This window comes from Glycine soja, chromosome 16 (genome assembly GCF_004193775.1).
Source record: "Glycine soja cultivar W05 chromosome 16, ASM419377v2, whole genome shotgun sequence".
Taxonomy (NCBI): Eukaryota; Viridiplantae; Streptophyta; class Magnoliopsida; order Fabales; family Fabaceae; genus Glycine; species Glycine soja.
The window spans coordinates 5253047-5277486 of record NC_041017.1 but is presented as its reverse complement, the minus strand read 5'-3'; the positions used below and the strand labels follow the sequence as shown (position 1 = coordinate 5277486).

Below are 24440 nucleotides of genomic sequence, written 5' to 3'. Positions count from 1 at the left end.
GAGCCATGCATAAATTGCGTTGCGAATTCTGTTTGTCATCAGGCTTAAGATAAAAAGAGGTGATGAGAATCATCCTCAAAGAAAAAATATACATAACACACAAGAGATTCAATTAAAAATATTACATATCTTGGTAAAAAGCTGACAAAAATATATGATCTTGCCTAAAAAACTAATGATAGATGATATAAAAGATCAAATTTAAGTCTTGATTTTTTTTTTAAACAAGCCTCGTGTCTATTTAAACAAAACCTTTTTTTTTTCTGAGTAGCAAAACCTTATTCTACACTCAAACTTTTTCCACCTCTTGCTATTTATGTACTTTAATTTGACGTATTACATATCTTAGCAATTGTGTATGTATTTAGCGCATTAAACTTTCTTAAAACATTGCAATTAAATCAATTAACTATCTATCCCATTGGTCAAATATTGTTTTTAGTTGACAATTATATTGAATTAATGAGAATCTTTTCCAGCATTTTATAGTTTTCGACATGTTTGACAAATTTATGTGTAAAAGAATGGAGTAATTTATAATCTCACTAATTATATCAAATTGATATCATTTATATGTACAGTATGACGTACAAGAGGCTAATGGCTACGATATGGTAATATTACTTATAAAAAAACATCAAAAATATGTTTTTTTTCCTATAAATATCAAAATGTTCGAGATTCGTTCATACGAAATTTTGAGTATGTTTTTCATCATCGCAAAATGTAAATATATGATATTTTGTCTTGAAACTGAATTCAGGAAATTCAATCCTACATGTCAATGCTAGATCATTATCACGTGTCAATTAGAATTTGACATGTTAACTATCTAACATTAACACATAGAATCAGATCACTCAAATCCAACTTTGAGCCAAAATATGACACATTTATATTTTGCGAAGATGAAAAATATATTTGAAATTTTGTTGGGACAGATACCGAATATTTTGATATTTATAGGGATGAAAAATATATTTTAGCCTAAAAAACTTAATTATGTTTTTAGTTACTTAGAGTAGCGGTCTAATTTGTTAGTCCCCATATAAAAAATTGTATATTTTAGTTTCTCAAATTCAAAAAATGTTATTTTTAATCCTTCTATCAAATAAAAGTTTAAATCTTTTAGTCCCTTGAATTCTAACAAGGGGACTAAAAACAATATTTTTTTTTAATTTGAAGAACTAAAAATGTAAATTTTCATTTGGAGAACAAAATAACATACTTCCTTAAGGCTGCTTTGGGGGTGGTTGTGAGTTTTTTATTTTTGGGTTTCAAATACAAATTTTAAAACAAAACATGTTTAGCAAAAATAGAGCTGAAATAATTTTTAAATCATTTTTTAAACTTTTTATACTCATTTTCAAAACCAAAAAAAAAATCATGAATTTGGTTTTTAGTTAAAAAAAACACACATTTCTCACATTTAATAATGACATTTTTTGTTGTCACCACTGTCACAACTGGCACAACTATCACCACCACTATCACTATTACCATGTCATCGTCACCACCACCAATATCACTTATGTCGTTGTCACTACCACATCGCTGCCACCATCTCTATCGTTGTCACCGCCATAACTAATTGTCACCACCACCACCACCATCATCACTACTGTCATCATTGTCACCGACATCACCAACATTATTACCACCATTAGTGTCACTACTATCATCATTATCATCACCACCATCATTAATATTATCACAATCATCACCATCGCCACCACTTAATGCCACAATCATTGTCATCAATATTGTTATTACTACTACTATTGCTACCAACAACACCACCTTTGTCACCGTCCCCACAACTACCATTGCTACCACTTGTTGTCACCATCTCCACCATCATCATCACTAATATCGCCTCCATCACTGTCAATGTCACCATCATTGGCTGCCACCACCACCACATCATCATTGTCGACACTAGTTCCATTGTCACAACCACCAATGTCAGCTTCATTGTCACTATTGATATTTCTATCGTTGTTGTTGATATCATTATCATCATTATTGTCGTTATCACCACACAAGACATTTTTAAACTATCTTTAATACAATATGAAACTTTTAAAATGAGTTTATTTAAAACTAATCATATTTTAAAACCTGATTTAAATTTTTTTTGAAACTAAAACTAAAAATTAATTGTTATTTTTAAAAATTTGAAAACTCAAAATGAGAAAACCACCTCTAAATTAAGGGTTTCAAAACATAATTATGCCTAAAAAAATTCCCGTAATATTAACACTGAAATATGTATAGAATATTATTATGACTTTTTTATTCATAGATTAATGCAACATATTGATATAATCCAATAAAATATGGAGAATTGGGACACATATGATATGCCTAACATAAAAAATCCCATATTTAAGCATAAAAATAAATAAAAAATGGAGAATTGAGGCACATATGCTTAATCTCTTACTATACTATGTGGCACATATGCCTAACATTAAAAAAAATAGTTATATATATATAAAGGGAAACAAGTGAATTGAGGCTCAAAGTATAGAAAAAATAGACTCCTACTGTGCCTCAATATAATATTTACCAAATATTAAATTTAAATCCACAACTAAGTACTTTTCAACTTTTCACATTGAGTATAATCGTTTTGTTCTATTTTTATTTATTTATTATTATTTAAATAACTTTCCTGCTGATCCCACCTTTTATCTAGAGTCTAATTCAATTGATTGAATAAGGTGTCTGAATTATTATAAATTTTTTATATTTATATTTGATTTACAAATAAAAATAAAAACATCCTTTGATCCAACAAAGAAATTTGTTAAAGAAGATTATTAGCAGAAGTACTCACCGATACAAAGAGTGTGATATCTTCCCTGTTACAATTGTTAATTTCTTATTATTAACAGTAATAATTGAGTATGTGCCACAAAATTACTAGTTATATTTTTGGGTACAGTACTAGTTATATATATAAAGAGAATAAAGAAACACGCAGTTTCTGATATTTGTTTTGTTATCCTTTAAATGTTTACTAAGAATCTTTAAAATTAATGAGTAAATAATCAATATAGTTCTTGCATCTCATTATCTTTTTAGTTTCTAAAATTAAGAAAAACTAAAAAAAGTTCTTGAAATTATTTAATATTATATTTTAGTTCCTAAAATTAATATTTTTTCACTTTGGTCTCCAATATGAGGACTTAAGTGACGATGATAATGAGTATAGGAATCAAAATAATAAAAAAAAAATTCAGGAACTTAAATGAACTCCTAATAATTTTAGGAAGTTATCTGAGTTTTCTTAATTTTAGAGACTAAACTAACAATAAGATATAAATTCGGAACTAAATTGATCATTTATTTAAAATTAAAAAGAAATTGACTTTTGTTCAAAACCATTAACTAGTAGCTAGCCGTCAAGTAGCTTTCCATTTGCTTTTTTATAGGCTTTGCCTAATATTTAGAATATCAGCGAATACTGCTTAACGTGAGTGAGCGAGTATTTTCTTCAAATTTATTAAACTATGGTGGGACTAGCTTGTTTGACAAGTGGATATGTATGTATATATGCACATTCATGCTCAAATTAACAATCATAAATCTAGGGTTTTCACGAGAAAGTCACTCCAGAACCACGGACATTGACTTTTTTGGAATTTCATGGCGTCCACAGTTTTAGTCATCATGAGTGAAACACGAGTTCCAGATGTCGTAAAAACTAGTCCTTGATCCATGATTGTAAAACGGGAGTATGATCTACTGAAACTGAAACCAGTTTATCTCGTTTTTCATTTCATATATATATATATATATATATATATATATATATATATATGGTGCAGCGGTAAAGTTTTGTCTTGGTAACTTGTTGGTCATAGGTTCGAATCCGAAAACAGTCTCTTTGCATATGCTCTAACAATAATGATTAACACAAATTATAATGATTTATATTTCTTAATCAAATAATTTATGATTTGAATTCTGATTGATTCATGGATGAAATAAATTTTGTTGAGAGGGAAATATTTATGATTAATAAACTAAAATATTAATTTTTTTTGTATAAAAAAATAATCAAAACATGGTGTGACATGTTTGATTAATAATTTTATCTCTTAAACAAATTGTTATGCGTCCAATATCTAACCTATGCATAATAAAAAAATACCTGGTTAGAATTTAATTTTTTAAATGAATCTCAATACCTTAGAAGGGACAAGGATACCTTGCTTCACCTAAAAAAAATATAAATTAAAAAATGCGGCCTCTTAAAAGAAGTGGTACCAACATACATACTCTTTACAACGTATTTTATGAAGATTTTATAAAAATATTATCAATACTTTTATAATTTATATACATTTAGGCATTAGTTTTATTACTATTTTATATTTTTTATTTAATAATTTTGTTAGGATTATTTTAATATTTGATTAAGATTTTATCAAATTCTGATTAGTATTTTTATATATTTATTTTAAAATCTAGTTGAGATTTTATAGATTCTATTTAAAAATCTGATTAAGATTTTAAGGATTTTATTTGAATTTATTCAAGTAAGATTACAAGTAGGTATTATTGGTATTTAATTTTTTTTAGTTTCATTTTTACTTAGATATTACAAATCATACATAAATAAGATTGAACTTGCTACTTAAGCAAAATTGGTATGATTTTTTTAAAGAAAAAAATTATATGAAAGTCAAGTTTTCTTTATTCCTTATGACCCCGTGAACTTAATTGTCAACATTAATTGTTAATAGAGTTTTTTTTTTTTTTATCATGACATTAGTATCAAAATATTTATCTATTTTATTATTAATTAATTTTTGATGAAGAATTTGATTAATCACTTTTAATGTGATATTTTTTTATGCATATTTTTTTCAGGCACAACTCAAATCTAATGTAAGAAGATTGAGTTCTGTATCATTCGGATTACCAACTTATTGGTTAATCTTTTTATATTTTAGGTTTCATTTTACAATATATTTGTTTGAGAAGTTTTTTTCTTATTTGGAATACTATATCAAGGTTTGTGGCTATAAGACATCATTGAATTAATGCGCATTTTTTTTCCTATATATCTTTGCCTCCACGTTTTTATGCTTCGATAAAATACAAAAGGCGGTAATATATCAATGTTCTTGCTTTACTAAGCAACAGGTTATGGTTGATCTACACCAAAGCCTTTTTTATATAAGAAAAAAATTATTGATAAACATATTATAAGGAGTACTCTAACTCAAATTCAAGATTCTCACAAGGACATATTAATATAAAAAAAGGTTAAACTAAATTATCAATAGTAATAAAATAAAAAAGAACAAGTACTATGAAACTATCCATCTTGACTTGAATTCAATACACCAAAGTTCTTACCTAACTAAAGAGTCGCAGTCTTCTTTCTTAATGGGGGTAAAACATCAAATTTACTTGTAGATTCTGAGGTCTTTATATCTCGTGGGTTCACATCAAAGGGTGGAACCAAAGATAAAAAAGGTATTTATAATGGAATAGAGTTAGTGGTTCCATTGCACTTATTCATGCACTAAATACCATAAGGTATGCCATGAGTCTAAATACAAATTAGAAGTCCTAAAGATTATCTGTAATGAGTGTTTGCAATGGATTTTCAAAATTTATCATTACATACTAGATATTTTTTTAAAAAATACTTATTTTTTTTTACCAAATATTAAACATTACCAATCCGAACATCAATTTGTATCCTTAATCATGATATCAACTATTGTCAAAATAAATAAATAAATATAAACACAAATAACATAAGAAGGGGATTTAACTGTATTTTTAGAAATTTAAAACTTTTTCTAAAACTAAAAACACGTTTATCGCTTGATGCAGATAAACTTAAAAACAAATAAAGAAGTTTTGATAAAAAATTTATAAAACAATGCGAAGAACAATTTTTTTTGTAAAACAAAACAAGATGTAAGATCTATAAACAAATTTATACACTTTGTTAGTTTAAGCAATCAAAGAAGGCACACGAAAAATTATATTGGTTTGTCTCAAATCAAATATTGTGTCTAGTTTTTGACAACCCATCAAGTTTTCACTAACCGTCAAAGTTACAAGCCTCATGCAAGCTCTACCCTAAGCTTAACTTAAATCCAATATTTTTTGTTCTACTAAGTCATTGTTGGCTCTAAACAAATAAACAAAATTTGTTAGAAGTTTGCACACTGACTAAGTTTGTGATCGTTTTATAGACGAATAAATCACTCAATACTTTTAGTCTTTTATCTCAAAATATACAAAGTGTTTTGAGAGCTTAATATCTATACAAGGATTTATAGAAAGATTTATAAGAAAGAATGAAAGAATATGTTTGTGTATATGATTTGTGTCTTGTTTCTTCAAAGCTTCTTCTATATATAACATTCATTTCAAGTATATGTAGTCTAACAATGGTTGGATTCTTCACTCTCATATTCGTCTAAAGTCTTGAGTCTGTTGGAGTATTTAATGCCTGCATTAAATGCATGTTTCTTCTTCATGCAAAGTCCTTGTCAATAGGCTAGCGTGTTTTATATTTTACCAGGGAAGTCACTTCTTTCATCATAGCAGATATGCAACAATAGAGTGCACCTTTTGATAAGGATCGACGTCTTCTAGATTATGGATTTCATTTATTCTTTATAGGACTTTGACTGATCTTAGGAGAATATTTTCTACACAAAAGAATCTCAGACATAGAATATTAAATGAAAACCTTAATCGTGTTACTTAAATATTATGTCAGATCATTTTATGAATGTACCGTCTGAAAATACAAATGCATATATACAATTCACGACCTGATAGCATATCATACACAACTTTTAACATTTGTATTTATTTGTTTCTCATCAAAATAATTAGGAGTCTTGATTTGTCTTTAAGACACAAATGTCTTTTTTTTATTTGGGTCAATGATAATCACTGTGTATAGGTATATTTTGAGATTAAATTATGTAGGAATTTTTAATTTTTCTTTCTTATTTCTTCTTTATAATGTGAATAATTAGAATTTTAACATCATTTGAGTTTTTGTGCGGAAAATGTCAAAATTTTGTAAATCTACAGTGCTTGGAGAATAAATGCTGCAGAAAAATAAAGTAAAACTCAAAGAAGCAAAATTGAATATCTGAAGCTACTCGCTCAACACGATGCAATCGCTTAGCGGAAAAAACACGCTTAGTGCCAGAAAGTATGGAGAAGTCTAGAACATGAAGGCACGCTTAGTGCAAGTCACGTGCTAAGCACGAGAATACGATCATACTCGCTAAGTGTGACAATCGCGCTTAGCATTAAGGTTGTGTGAAAATCAAGCTGAACTGCACCTATAAAAGAAAGAGAGAGAAGAAGGAAAAAAACATAGAGAAAATTCAAAGAACATAATTCTTTACAGAAGACAAAGATCAAGAGCAGGAGAAACAATCATTAGGAGTCATTCTTTTCCTCAATTCCCTTTCTAAATTTCCCCTTTTCTAAATATTATTCTCTTGCAATTGTAAAACCTCTTATGACAATGAAAGACTAAACCTTTTTTGTTGGGAGCTTATCTATTTATGAATTTTACTTTTTCATTATCCTTTCATGTGCTTAATTTTATTGTTTGTGGCTTGATCACCCATTTGCATGGTAAGTTTTAGGGGTAGCATTGGGAAGCGTCATTCTCTAATAGAATTGGAAAATGATATCTAAATAATTCATCACTAGGGATAGATTGATTTTGTTTAGTTTGTTATACATCTCTATTCTTAATGTAATTTAACTGTTTTACCTCTTAAAGGGATTTGAGAGAAAAAATAAATAAATTAGGCTCTTTCACTTGAAGGATCATGGTTAGAGTATATAAGTAGATTCATGTGAAAATTGAAATAAACAAAAATAGAGAAAAATCATTAACATGACATCAAAAGTAACTCTCGTAGGCTAAGCCCCAAACATTCTCATTCTCTGAATTAACTTCTACAATAATATTGACTTCTCTCATCTTTTTTGTTTTAATTAATTAATTCTCTTTTATGTTTTTTTCTCTTGTTTAATTTAAATTAGTTTTCTGTCAATTTATTTCTGTTTTCTTCACAATCTTTTAAACCAATTTATTTATTTCTTGAAAATTATATATTCACATACTTAAGTACAAACAAAGTTTTTATAGACTCGACACTCAGACTTCTATTTTATTCTATTATTACAAATATTTTATTCATGGTGTGTGATTATCACTTATCTAAAGAAATTTTATAAATAATGAAAGATATAAATGTTTTTTGACTTTTATATATATGTGTGTGTGTTTGTTTCACAAAATTGATTATATTGTTAAAAATAATATTCATGAAAATGTTATTCCGATATCATATTTGAAATTAAGTGAGTGGCAACAACTCTAGTAGTACTATTGAAACACTAGTAAATGTTTTGTTCCATCTGGTCAAGAATTTCTTGAAACTAACGCCCCATCTACTTAGAGGCTTAGACTTCACGCATTGTCTTAACTTCTCACGCTTTGTTGACTGATCTCTTTAATTGTGTTGTGAGAATTTCATTGAAGCCCTTGGCTCGTGAGTCAGGTAGGAGGATCTTTGGTATCACCTAGAACTAAAGTATATATATATATTATTCCTTTGATTTATTTGGAAAAAAGATTTTGACTAATTTGAAGTTTGATTAAAAAATAAATAAAGTTTAATTAATAATTATTTTTGTTAAAAATTAAACTTAAATAGTATTAAAATTTTTTAACCTTAACTTTCGTATATACTCAATCATTTTGTTAAAGTCTATATAGATACATACATCATTCTTTTCCTACCTGCAGAGCCTTTACCCACACTAAAGATATTGTGCTAGCTGATTGCTACTTTGAATTTGTCGTGTTTAAAGCTAGTGCCATTTTTTATTGTGAAAAAAAAATGATAGAACCTTTTAATTTAAGGCTAACTGAAGTGGACTTAGCCTCACCTAATAAGTAATAAGGTGCCTAAAATTCATGACAAATACAAATTGATGGACAATAAAATTATAAATAATTGATAGAACTTTTAAATTTAACATAAGTATGTGAGGAACGTGAATCTACAAACTTTTCAACCTATTTCTTTGATACATGTGGCACAAAAGACTTGGTCCATGTCCACTTTCTGTTGAGTGGTCTCATTTGTAAAATAGTTAACTTAGATTAGATTAGATAAAAATAACTAGCATAAATTAATGATGATAGTATAAAAGAACTTTGAATATACTAATCAAATTAAGCATATGCTCAATAATTGATAAATACAGACAGAGATTGGTTAGATTCGATCACTTCTCCTTGAAGGCCCTGTTAGGATCAAAGGCATTTAGTGATAGCCACAAAATTAATTTGGATGATATTATCATTTTAATGATTGCATAAAACTATTTTATATAGTGGATTAAAAATATTGTTAGTCAGACAATGTCTAAAGTAAGTAATGTTTTAAGTCTATAATATGAAGTTTTAGATATCTATTTTCTATTTTCTCAAACCCCACCTCTTATTTTTATTTAAATAACTTCTTATCTCTTTAGATAAAACTTATCTTTGTCATCCAAATCTTTAAATTTATTTAACGGGATAGATTCTAGCTTCTATTTTCAAACACTTTCTTCCTTCCTTTCCATATTTTTTTTTTTACTTCTATTTGTATCTCAATCAAAATAAGTTATTCACATGCAAGTATCATAAATAATAATAAAAATTATATGTAATTAGGGTAAGTTTTACATTATGTTTTTTCTAAGTAACAATTTATTTATAGTTTTTCCTGCATTAAATAATGTTATTAGGATATATTTTGAATTGGTTAATATTACCAAAAAAAAATATAAAACTTTAGCATTTTCTAGTAACATTAAATGTCGCTGGCATAAAAAGATACTTTTTCCCGATGACATTAGACACACATTGGCACTGAAAAGCACCATGCATTTTCCAGCCACACCAAACTTGTTTGCAAAGAAAAACATTTGTTTCCGATGGCATTAGATGAATTGGCATAGAGAAGCACCTTTTGAACGTTGTTGGCGTTAAGTAGTGTTTTTCTCAGCGACAACAGATGTGTTGGCATAGAAAAGCAATCTTTCACCGTGACTGCGAATTCTATTGGCATTAAATAGTATTTTTCTCAACAACAACACGTGTGTTGGCATAAAAAAAATAAAATTCACAACGATAGTGAATGTTGTTGACATTAAGAAGTACTACTTTTCTCTATGACAACAAATACATTGACATGAAAATAAATTAAAAAAAACACTTTTTGCCGTAACAAGTTTTGTTATTGGGATAAGTATAATTTTTCCTACGCTACTAGTCATATATTGACAAAATTATAGGAAATGACAATCAAATGTCACTATATACCAAATGTCTATCTTTGTTAACAACTCAATTGCCATTGGAAATAAGTCGTTACAAATATAATTCTTTATTGTGTTGATTTAGTAGTTATTTGAATATTATTTAGACTTAATTATAATTAAAAATTCAATTAGATTTCTCAATTATTAAAAAATTTAATTAAGTCTCAAAGCTCAAAATGTGTTTACAAATTATTCATTAATAAAATTCTCACATTGATAACAAGAATCGAATCTACATCCTTATGAGAATAAAATAAGTATTATAAAAATTAATGAACTTATCATAGAATATAGTTTGTAATTAAATGACATTAATGTAAGAAAATCTCTACACAACAATGCATATATTGATTATTATTTAAAGTTGTTTATTTTTATAATAATTAATTTAAAATTATATTTAAGATTATTTCAAATATATTAATTGGCATGATAAAAATATTTACCCTTATAATATATTAAAAGTAAACTGTAATAACATTGCCTATAAAAATATGCATGCATTTTCATCATATTATTTTATGAATTTAATTTAAATACACATATAATTTTTTTATACTATCATTCAATCATAAACTATTACATATGATAAAATTATTAAATTTATAATAATTATTTTATAAATCTTACTTAATTAAGATAATTTTTAGCTGGTTGACAATATAATTTTTTTATACTAACATTGCATGAAAATTTAACTCTTATTTTATTAGTAAAATATATTTGTAAGATTCAAGGTTCCGGAAGTCACTAGGCGAGTGAGGCAACAGCCTTAGGCCCCTCTTAAGTTCTTATTTTCTTGAAAAAAATTAACTTAAATGATTAGATGATAAATTTTCATCATAGTATGTGGTGTTATTTGTTATTAAGTCTATGCAATTTAAAAATATGTATATATACATAGATATTTTTGTAAATTATTTAAGTTTTATTACTCATTTAAAAAATAGAGAAAACTATTTAATTGTGATTTTTACTTTGAACTCAAATAAAAAAAAATGACATTGAAATGAATATAGAGATTAAATTTCATAAAAAAATAGTATGATATATAAAAAAGTATTTTGATGAAAATATATAATAATAATGATACTAGACATTGAATTAAAGATTAATTCTTTTTATTCTTGTAAAAGAATAATAAAGTCTTTTGGTTTTGAATATTGCATGTGTGTATACACTATACACATCAAATCTTGTCTTTTATTTATAGCTTAATTATTTCAACAATTCTTAAAATATGAAATCACTATGACTTTTTTTAATTTGAAACTCAATAGTTGAAAATTTCAAAAGAGGATGAAGTGAAAAGAAAGTGTTACTCTCAAAATGAATTTAAGAGACCTATTGAATTACGATTTTAAAAGATTATATTAACATAAAAATATCTTGTAGATTTTAAAGATTATGTAAGAATGTTATAATTTATCAGATTTTTTATAAGATTTTTATGATAATTTAGATTTTAATAAATTTATATCATTAGAATTTAAAAGATTTAAAATGACTTTATAGAATTCAAAATTACTAGAGTTACTGAAAAACGTAATAACAAAATAATGAGGTTTGGATAAAAAAAATTAAAACCAATATAATTTTTAATCTTTTAATAGTCAAATTGTTTAGTGTTAGATCCTCTTATACTAACCCTTCTTCTAATAGTATCTTCTCATTCTCGTTTTTGGATTTGAACAATAGATTTAAAATTAATATATTTTTTTGATTTTTTTCAATTACTATAATTATTTAATAATAAATATAATAACATGTTTAATTTGGATGCAATAATAAACATATACTAAAAGAGAGTGATGACGGTGAAAAACTTGGAGGAGAATTACTAAGTTATGGAGATGATAAAATTAAATATAACAGTCACAAAAATATTGTGTCTAGCATGTTGTGGACATAGACCATGTAAGAAAAACATGATTAGCCTTGACACATAAGATAAACATTAATTTAATTTAAAAACAAACAAAAAAGTACAAAAACAAAGAGTATATTTAACATTTTTTTGTTCCAAAATAATAAGATAAACATATATGACACAAACATCTTGAAAAATATTATTTTTTGTCAGTTATTCGAATATCATTGAATTTTGTTACACTCCTTAGAAATCCTAAAAATCTGAATTGAATATCACAATGCTCATTTATACCATTTAAAAATTCTGGTTGAATACTACACAACTTTTTTATATAAAAAAAATCTTTTAAATTCTTTAAAATTGCAATTCAATACACACCCTTACACTAAGTTTGAGTGAATTTTTGACCCAGACCTTTTTTTCTCTTTACTAAAGGTACCGAAATAAATACTAAAAAAATAATGCATTATTGGATGTATTGAATTATATTAAAATATTATTAATAAAATTTGTAAATATTATTTTTGTCAAAAGAAGTTTTTTTGAAAAATTATTTTGGCAGTAAAAATAATAATTTATTTTGTATTAAATTTGAGACCAATTATGTTGTTAAGATAGCTAGCGATTGAATATATTACTATAAAGTGAAATGTTAACAAAATGAATGTAGCTCATTTAGTCAATAAGTGGGTGCTGGAGATCTATTTTCGTCGATTTCTATCAATAAAAAAATATGCAGGTTTCAAATTGCGTTACACAATCTCCAACTATCAAAAAAATTAAATGTTTGTGTAACAGCAACTCGGTCGCAGTGGCTGCAACAACATATATTTTTACCACTCATAACTTTTTTAAACAATTTGAAGCCCGATTTGTAACGTGTAAAATAGTGAAAACACATAAATGAGAGGTTAGAGGTTTCTTCCTTTGAGAGGTCATGTTTGAAGAATACTTTTAGAACACGCTGACTCGTTATTGAGCGTGACTAAAATCTGTCATTAACTCACAAAAGCCAAACATAGCATAGACTGGTCAAGAATTGGCGAAAAGGGCCCACGGTAAAATTTTCCAATCTTTTTCACTAAATAATTAATTTCCTTGCAATGTTTTCTTTGACAACCACAAACGAATATATTATATTAAGACAACTACAAATAGACATGAAGTTTATCTAATCAGACCATTTCATATTATGATAAATAAAAATTACAAATATAAACCTACCTATTTATACTAAATTTTAGTTAAATAGTTAAAGTTTTAAAAAAGTACTCTTTTTTTTAAAAATGATCATAATTCCTAAATAACTTTTAATTTTGACCGTCATATATAATTGTATGGTGAAATTTAAAGTTTTCACATTTTTTAAAATGAAAATCATTCTCACATTTTTTATCGGTCAAACAAAAAATTATTATCACTTGATACACTCATGTACATGTGTGTATTTCTGTATGTTTCATTCGTAAGAATTGAAAATAAATGTAAAAAATTTATAATAATTTACGTATCGTATTATATTCAATAATCTGAAATGGAAGATGCAATAAAAGTTATGGCAACATTTGTCTCATAAAATTCTTATAACTACATAATTCCTAATCTTAAATCTTTTTCAAATTGATCTTGTTATCTTCGTAGGAATGGAAGATGCATTAAAAGTTATGGCAAGATTTGCCCTATGTAAGTGACCCACACACATGTTGATGCAAACAGTACGTGGGGGGGTGATAAGGACAAGAGAAGCATGTGGATTTGAAGTTTGAAAAACAGAGAGGCAGAGATTAAAATTCAAATAGGAGAGTTAGGTTCGCGCAGCCTCTTATTCTTCTTCCTCTCATAATACAATTTTGAAAAACAGGCTTTCAATTCAAACTATGCAAGATTATTCAAACTCATTTGAAACGTCAAATTAATGTTGCATGGTCACAACACATGATGCTGCCACGTTCTTCTTCTTCTTCTAGTTTTGTAGGTGACAAAAGACCCAATTATCCTCTATATATGATTATTCCTAACACCCCATCAATTTTTTCTTTTCAAACATCACAATCGAGTTTCTCCGAATTTGTCACCAATCTTACGTAAGAGATTGGAAAATTCCAAGGCATCAAAATTAAGAACAATTATAATTTCCTTGCATGGTTCACTTTTTCTCCCCTCGCGTTCTGTGTGCATGCCACCATTCAGGGTGGAATTGAATTTTTGAGGGAGTGTTTCTTTTGCAAGTTATATTAAATGTTTTTCATACTATTAATAAATAGCTATTAGTACAAGCATTGATGACTTGTATTTCTTAATCAAGTCATTTATAATTTAAATTTTAATTAATTTTTAAGTATGAAATAAATTATATTAAAAAAAATATTTATTTTATGTATGTTCATGACCTCCAATAAAAATTAATTATTAGTTTCCACAAAAACATCTTTTTATCAATAATGTTAAGAAAAAAAATTCAATGTTTTCCATTTTGTTAGAACCGTACCAAACTATTGTTTTTTAGTGTGTTGGTTTGGTAATTAGCCTTGTACGGACTTAGTGGTAAGCTTTGAAAATTAAACCAGTTTTTCCATTGCTGAATACTCCCTGCTTTTGACCATTTGTTAAAAAGAAACTGTGCTTTTGACCATGTGTTGGGTGTTCTTGTCTTCTAGCCTCCAGGTCAATATATGTAAAAGGAAAATTTATCTTATATTTTAAATTTAATTTGCTATGTTTTTTTTATTGATTAAGATGTAACATTCATATGTACTAAAAAGGATAAATTTTAATTTTATATATATTTTCAATAAAAATATTTGGACACAGACATTTAATATAAGATTTAACTATTTTATTATGTCATTTTATTCAATGATATAATGTAGTAATCAATAAGATAATTTTTTTTATTAAATATACTTTAAACTAATAATATGTATATATATATATATATATATATATATATATATATATATATATATATATATATATATATATATATACTAGAATAATTTCGTTTAGATTTACCAATATATACTTGAGTCATATATTGTCTAAATTAGTTTCTACTTTCTAGATATTCACGGTCTCTCAAAAAATAATTATATTTATAAAGGTTTAATGAAAATTCTTCGAAATTGATAATAAATTTGTGTTATTCTTTTTGTTTGGATTTTGGTGAGAGAACATTTTAAACCTATTGGGTATGAGACTAATTTTGTCTCTAGTGTTATTACATGTTTAAGAGAATTATATATATATATATATATATATATATATATATATATATATATATATATATATATATATATATATATATGATGAAAATTAAATATAGATTCTTCTATAAAATAGATTTTTCTCCACATGTGAATGTGAAGACAATAAAATCTTATACTGTTAAGCCAATCTTATGAATTTTTATATGTTTTGTATACGGTTTTTTCAAAAAGATACTTTTATTATATATTTAACTCGCAGCACATATAATTTGTCAAAGCCATGGATAATAAAAAAAAGAAATTTGTCGTAATTTAAAACTTATACAAAATTACAATATTATAAACACATTTGAATATAAAATCACCATTCTTGGTTAAAAAAACAATTTCTTGTAGCTAACTATGATTATTATATTTTGCAAAAGTTTATATAATTGTAGTTAGGAAGTATATGACATATAGGAGCTTGATCTTACGTGTAATTTACCTTTTGTTCCCAAATCTTTCAAGCATTTTACGGATAATTAAAATCTTCAAATTATTTACTAAAATGGAAGAAAAAAAAGAGAAATGATAAACAGTACAAAAATGTTAGCAAGAATAAAACTAATATGATGTGTAAACGTTTTAGTAGAAACAAAACTTTTACTTTACTTGGTTAAAAAAAAAACTTTCAGTTTAATTGGTTATGCAGTCATATAGCTTTTAGCAAATAATTATTTCGTCATTTATTATATTGCGCAATTTTTTTCATAGTACTAAATAGCAACTCTGATATATATATATATAGACGAGTTATATATATGTAAGCAACGCATTCATGGATCATCATAATTGTGGACATTTTGATGTCTAACCATGAAAATCATGAAATAGTCATCGACGGGGAGAAATTTGACTATAAATTAATGTTAATTTTAGCGATAACCCCAGTCAAAGTTGGAAAATTACAAGCATCTGAGTTTTAATGCCAAGGAACAACGGCACCAATATAATATGACGTAATATGACGTTATGTTTATTCTATATAAAGACCACAGGCTGTCCATGTGTATATAAATGAATATATTAATCCTATATATATTGAAAACAGTGCCCTTTTTTTTTCTAGAATTACCGTCCAAAAAACGTTCGTTTTCATAATAAAATAATCCGAACAAAATTAGGGTTTGTAAATACTCAATATATATATACATATATATATATATATATATATATATAAAGTATTTTTAAGGATTAATTATTGGAGAATTACGAGAAGTCAAATATAAGGAGATTTCAATCAATAAATTATGAACAAATTACATAAATGAATGTGATATTAACTTCAAGTTGTTCATGAGAATCGGAGAAAATAATTAATATTTATCAATAATTTAGGTTAAAAGTAGTTAAAAAAATGAGTGAGATTATATGAGTTCAATAATCTTAAAGGTAATCTTGAAAAATAATAAAAATTATTAACAAAGATAACCAACTTTCTTAATTCATATGCAATTTTTTTTTTTTTGAAAAAAAAGTACGCCTCATTACATAAGGACGGAGGTAATACTTAATTACATGTAACTTTTCTTTCAGTTTAGACATAAATTACACCAAAAATATAAGGGGGAATCTCATGTTTAGCAACCGTATTAGATATCCTAGCTTTATATATACTTTTTCGTGTGTGTGTGTGAAGAAAAATGGTAGAACTGATAAACACTTCCAATATTTCTAAGGATTTTTGCACATATACCTAAACTGTAAGTAAGTTATCCGGTGAAATCTACTCAAATAAGACATGTATGTCAAGAGATTTACCTGAGGAGGATTTTCCACTAAGCATAATTTTAATCATTTCTAGAAGAAACAAACTCATTCATAGAAAATATAAGAGTTCCGTTAAATATAAATAAAAAAGAGTTAACTCTAAATTTGTAACCACTTAGATATATCAGCTTACATTGGCTAGCTACTTTCATAATGGTAAAGTCTGATGAAAGATAGTAAATAGTAGTTAACTAAACTTAAGCCGATCTATATTTGTATATGGACTATAGTTAAGCTTTTGGTGACCAAATATATATGCCTAAGTAAACCAGTACCAGATGTTAGGTGGGGATCCATAAATATTCCAGAGGTAGGATTAAGACGCGCAACATCCTAATCAAACGTTAAATCATGCTTAATCCCCCGGCCATCGCCATAATTTACACTCGCAAAAAGCTAATTTGACTTGTGCAAACCAAATCACAAAGAAGAAGAAAATGTTAAAATGCCATGTTAATATAACAGAAGACATTGAGTATGTTCATATAAAAATCCTACTTCACAAGTATCAAATAAAAAAATTTAAATACAATTTAGACACCAACTATATATAACGAGAGAAAACATTTTATATTAGAATAAAATGATTAAATTTGAACCATATAATCATATATGAAGGATTGAAATTTAATGTCAAAAAGTCACATGACTTTTTATGTAATAACATAATATTAAATTTTGACCATTTATGTTTGATTATACGGTTAAGATTTAATCATCTCACTTTCATATGTTATCTTTATCTTGTATGATATGTCATATATATAAATTTATCTTTGATTAGGTGTTTGTATAATGCAGTTAATTAATATCATTGTCCTCTGCCCATCCAACACATGGATGTTTCACAGGGAAATGTTTGTTTCTCAATATATCCAAAACATATATATAATTAATAACCGTAAATTACACCGTATAAGGAAAAAATGGTGCAATGGATAGTTAAAATATAAAAAGGAGGATGAGGGTGTACTTAGCACTAGAGGTGTAAATAGAAAGTACCGTCCAAAACTAGCATATTGGGTTAGCCCAGTGAGCTTGCCGCTAACCCAACAATGAACCTTGTTATTGAAACTCCCTCATTGCTATTTAACTGTCCTAGGAGTTGGTATTATTTATGTTGACCTCACATTGGAAACTGTGATATTCTTTTGCAAAGGAAAACTTGTTTCCATTGTACAATTGAGAAAAAAATATTACTTTTTAATTTTATATTCATTTTTATTTTTAAAGGAGTTGAATTAAAACAATTTGGTAAACTATTTTTTAAAAGTAACTTAATAAACATAGATGGTATGAGAATATAGAAGAAATTATACTAAATTCATCATAGATACACAACGCAACATTCAATAACAAAATACAACAGTAAGAAAAATAAAATACAAAATATATAACTAAATTCAAAACACTAATCATCAACAAGTTTTCCTCCTCCGTTGTGTGCATGCTTTTGACCCTTCTTTGTGTCTGCCTCAGTACCTGTTTTATATCCTCATAAAACTTGATGCTAGGAGTCACTTTCCTCATATCCAATATGGTCTAAAGATCCCGAGAGATGCCCAGAAACATCGTCTACCAAAAATAATATAAGTACAATGCAACTATACAATGAGAGAGAGAGAGAGAGAGAGAGAGGCTTTGGGGGAAATGGCTTTTGTTGGGTGTTTGCTGTAGCATGCTGCTAAGGCATAGGGGAAGAGGCTTTTGTTGGGGGCAAGGTGTATGGATGAAAGAAAGTGTAAAACCAGACTAGATGGTCGGCATATCACATATCCATGAAAATGTTGGACTTGATAAAAGCCTTTTCTTGGTTTGGCGTACGCAATTTTTTTATCGACCGAATAGTCACAACCCCGAGCGTCGAGCTTAAAAGACATAGGTGATTGCTTGATGGGACAATTCACAACCCTTAAATGCCACACTTGAAAGGTGTAAGTGCTTATTTTGTCGATGATCTATAATGCATCAAATGCAAAATTTCAAGGCATAACCTATTACTCGGTCGGACAATTCAAAAGACCTTTTTAAAGTATAATTAAAGTACAATTTAAATATTGAATATTTTAGTTAAACTAGGACATATTTTATAAAATCTTTAATAAGACCTGAATTATTTTATTTTATCTTATTTGATGGGTCATGCATTTACTAAATTAAACGAAGTTGAATAGATGGCCAAATTAAACCTTAAGTTTTGAGAATAAATTCATACAACATTAATCACTAAATTACACTAACCAACTATTATTTATATTTGATTTAAATTTATTTTTAGTCCTTTAAATTGGAATATGATTTTTTAGTCCTTCATATTAAAGTTTGTTTCATTAGTCCTTCAAATTTGATCGATGATATTTTTAGCCTTTCTTTCTATATGGCATTAGTGTGAGTCAAACATAAAATATTGAATTTATTATTTTCAACAAATTTTTATCTCAGAATTTGGTTTTATAATTTATATTTTAAAGTTCAATTTATAGAGGTTATAAACTGTCACAAATTGTAAGAAAGATAAAGGATAAATACCAAATTTCGTTCCCAAAAATATAATTCAGTGACATATCAATCCCTCTTCAAATATGCAAAAATGACAATAAATTAGTCATGTCGTTAGTTTCATCCATTATATTTAATGTGAGTGCTTACATGGCTATTGAGGACTCAAATGACATGGGAAAAGAATGTCACATTGGTTGCAGAACCAATTTGTCATCAAAATATGGATTAACTAATTTCTTTTTATCAATTGTAAACCAATGGTTGGATTTTTTTTCCCTTTATGCCTTTCCTCAATTACCCTTTCTTTCATCTTTCCTTCCTCGCACTCATCTGTTATGAAATCCTTGTGAGACCCTCAACTTCTACAATGATGACAACAACTTTAGCCATGTCGATGACATCAAATCCTTCAAGTCCGACAATACTTCTGGCACATCAACCACATCCTATCAGTGCGGTTGAAAGCCAAAGAGGTCATGGGTGTTTGCAGCCAAGGAGATAGGCACCAAGGAATTGTTGTTAAGGGTAGAAACTTCTCAAAGCTCTTCATCGCCATTGCAACACCGCTCCACCTCTCATTGAGGCTTTTCAATGCACAAAGAGAAATCATCATAGAAGGAAGCGGGGACAATGAAGTATGAAATGGTGTGAATCGAATCCTCCGAGCAATGATGTTGGTAGGAAGCGGTTTGAAATAAGGGTGAAGGTATGGAATTGGGGAAAATAACGAGAAGGATGAGACTGTGTGAGATTTTACTAGCAATTATACACAAGCAAACCCTTTTCACTGTGTCTTTCTCAAATTCAAATCGCCAAAATCATCCTTTTTGCTAGTGTTTTAATATGTTTTTTTGATCTTATGCGAAAGGGATTTGTACAAACTTATGTTGTAGGTGAAATAGGATGCAAGTCATGCTTCACGAGACTTTCCATGATACCATCTCCGAGGTTGAGTGGTTGTGGTGGTGTCATCGTCGTTGTTATTTCGATGTTGATATCATCGTAGTGGTGGAAATTGGTCAAGAAACCATAATAGTGGTTCTCTGCTCCTCGTGGTTTGGAATGGTCGCAATGCTAATGGTGCACTTGGTCTGGAATGCATTGTGTTAATTCAAAAGACATTTATGCCTTAAAAATGAATTAAGACTCCTAATTATTTTGATTATATGCAAATAAATACAAATGACAAAAGTTGTGTTTGATATGCTATCAGAGCATGATCTATCTTTGTGCGTTTGAAGTTTTCAGACGATGCACTTATAAGACGTCTGATATAGTATTTAAGTATTGTATTTAAGACATTTATTTAATATCTATGTTTGAGATTTTTCATGCAAAAAATTCTCTTAGGATCTGCTAAAGTCTTATGAAGAATAAAAGAAGTTCACAATCTAGAAGACACTAATCCTCATCAAAATGCGTCCTTTGTTATTGCAGACCTATTATGATAAAAGAAGTGACTTTCTTACAGAAGTACAAGACACGTCGTCATATCAACATGGATTTTGCATGAAGAAGAGATGTGCATTTAATGTTGTGCTATCATCATAAACTTTGTATAAAGAAGGGACATGCATTTAATGCAACCATTAAATGCTTCACTAGACTCAAGACCTTAGACAAAAAACAAAGTGAAAAATCCAACCATTGAAAGACAACAAATACTTGAAGATGAAAATTATATATAGAAGGAGTTTTGAAGAAACAATATATGAATCATCTACGCGAATAATTATTTCATTCTTTATTGTAAAAACTTTCTATGAATTCTTGTAAAGATAAAAAGCTCTCAAAACACCTTGTATATCTTGAGAGAAAATACTATAAGTGATAAGTAATGTATCTGTTTGTTAGACGATCATACTTTAGTTAGTGAGCAATCTTCCAACAAATCTTGTTGATTTGTTTAGAGCCAACAATGATTTGGTAGGACAAAGAATACTGGTTTTAAATCATGCTTGGGTTAGAGCTGGCAAGTGTAAGAACTAGAAGTGATAGTAAACAATACTTGTATGTTTGATAAGTTAGTGGAAACTTGATGGTTGCCAAGAATTGGATGTAGTCTTGAATTTGAGATGAACTAGTATAAATTCTTTGTATGCTTTCTTGTTTAACTGACAAAGGATTTTTGAATTTGTTTTCAGATCTTACATCTTCTTTTTAAAGAAAACTGTTTTTCTCATTGTTTGATCGATTTATATTCATCAAACAATAAAAGTGTTTTACAAGTTTAAGAAAAACTAAATTTCTAAAAGACAATTCAACCTCCATTCTTGTATTATTTGCTTCTACATATTATAGAAAGAAAGGTAATTTAGGAAAAGAAAGAGAGAAAGAGAAAATAAAAAAAAAACCAAACAAGTAAAAAAGCAAAACTTACATACCAACAAATTAGTCTTGTCGAGTTAACAACCTAAGTGACATTCTTTCTCATGACATTTTAGTCCCGAGTTTCCACATAAGCATTAATGTTAGGGATAACGGAGAAAAGTTAATGACAAAAATAATTTGTCAGCATTTTTCCACATTCAGGGAATAAATTTTATTTTTCTATCTTTCAGGAACTTATATGTCATCGATTGAAGGACTAAAATGAGTGTTTACCCAAAATAAATCTCAAATCCCCCTTAGGCTCTCAGAAATATCAAATTGAATAACAATGCAACCAATAACCAGCAAAATTCAAATCGAAAAATAGGAAATTCAAATCCAAGTTACAATGAAAATGTGAGAAAGTTTCATAAGATTTTTTTTTTCAAAATCAGAGAAGCGATGGTGGGAGAATCATCACAACGCATGGTTCAAAGCAACACAAGTTCCTTCATGTGTCTATATCAATCACACAAGAGCCTAATCAATTGTGTTTATCCTTCATTCTCTTCTTTTGTTGTTCTTTTTTTCTCTCTAGAATGACTATCTCTTACTAGTCTTTGTTGACGTTGCTCTGTGAAAGGTCATTTTCCAAGGATGGTGAGTAGTGTGTGCACATCAAAAGGGATTTAAACCTAAGGGAGAGAGCAATTGACTATCTAGTCACAAGGATCTTGGTGTTAATAGAGAATCTTTTTCTTGATCTTGGTGAGTGCACTTGCTCCAAGAAAATGAAATAGTAGTGTGTGATCTCATAATGGAAACAAACTCTTTGTTAAGGTTTTAAAATTTAAATTGAAAATTAAATTCTAGCGGTTAAAAGTATTTTTCGAATTCCAAAAACTAAACAAGTAAATTTAACTTTGGAGGACAAAAACAAAAATGACTTACATTCGAGAGATTAAAAATATGTTTAAACCTTTGTATTTTTTTTTTGTGTGGCTGCCATGGGGCTAAAACACCCCAGGAGAGAAAATTTGATTAAAAACCACATGGGAACAAGGTTCTTGAAATATCAGCCATAATAGGGCCATACAAGAAAGATGGAACAAAATCGAAAATTTTGACACCCTCATTAATGGAGAGACCATACTTTGCCAAAGCATCAACCACATGCTGGCTTCTCTAAGGATATGACTCCATTCGTAATGTCGTCTTTCCTAGCAAAATCCTTTATAGCTTCTACCACATGATTAAAAGCATGATCAGATGAACACCCATCATTGATAAGAGAAATTATTGTGGTTGAGTCGGATTCAATGAACAAATCCTTGAAGCCCCTCTCCCATGCTACTTGCATGCCAATGATAATCGTCCAACCTTCAGCTTAGGTAATGGAACATGCACCAATATTGAAAGAAAAACCCAACACTATCATCCCAATATGGTCTCTTAACACTCCCCCACAAGTTGTCATGCCATTTTTATCTACTACACGTCACAATTTTGTTTATTGCTTTCCACTGAAGGATGATTCCAAGCTATAAGCTCCTGACCTGCATTGTTGTGAATACTCCCTGCAACCTTCAACTCTGCTCCTCAGCAAGCAACAATTTGGTTGACTGAATTCGAAATTTCGAATATCAGACTCCCCACATCTTGCCTCTTGATTTCAAATATGAATTCATTTCTATTTCTCCAAAGCATGGACAAGGTCACGCCAAAAGTCAGTGCCCAATGGTTATGGGGATCCTTCCCAGGATTAAAATTCTCCAGCAGCCACTCCCAAATATTTGTAGTAAAAAGCTGACCAGACAAAGAATTGCTCGAAATGACATTCCAAATTGCTCATGCCACCTTGCACTCTCTACAAACATGGCTAATACTTTCACTGCTATTATTGCACTGGGTGCAATTATTATCATCACAGAGCTTCCTCTTGAACCTTTGCACATTAGTAAACAAAGCCCCCTTGGCCATTTTCCACATATGAATTTGGATTCTTTCTGGTCTCCTCCACTTCCAGATGACATTATACAAAGGATCCTAGTCATTATTGAGCCCCGTGACATTGTGTTAAGCTTATGCTAGAGAGAATTTACCATTTACATCGCCTTTCCACACCACCTCATATTTCGGTCTTGCTAGTTTGGGAGGAATCATAGCTTTTATATGATCACACACCCCCATAAGGAAGAATTGTATTCAACTTTGTTACATCCCATAGACTATCATGGGTTTTAAGCCTTTGTATTTCACGTTTTGATTTAAGAGTGATTATAGTTTTTGACAACCAAAAATTTCAAACACTCAATCAACAATTTCATTTTCTCTTTATA

General features: G+C 28.2%; 1 protein-coding gene across 1 annotated transcript; it reads right to left on the bottom strand.

The window, feature by feature from the left end:
- Positions 1-1829: 1829 nt before the first annotated feature.
- LOC114391091 (WD repeat-containing protein 48 homolog) lies at positions 1830-24081 on the bottom strand. Its single transcript, XM_028352078.1, has 2 exons — positions 23977-24081; positions 1830-2057 (listed from the first exon to the last, which is right to left on the bottom strand). The coding sequence occupies exons 1-2, from the start codon at positions 24079-24081 to the stop codon at positions 1830-1832; spliced, it is 333 nt and encodes a 110-aa protein (XP_028207879.1).
- Between the last annotated feature and the right edge of the window lie 359 nt (positions 24082-24440).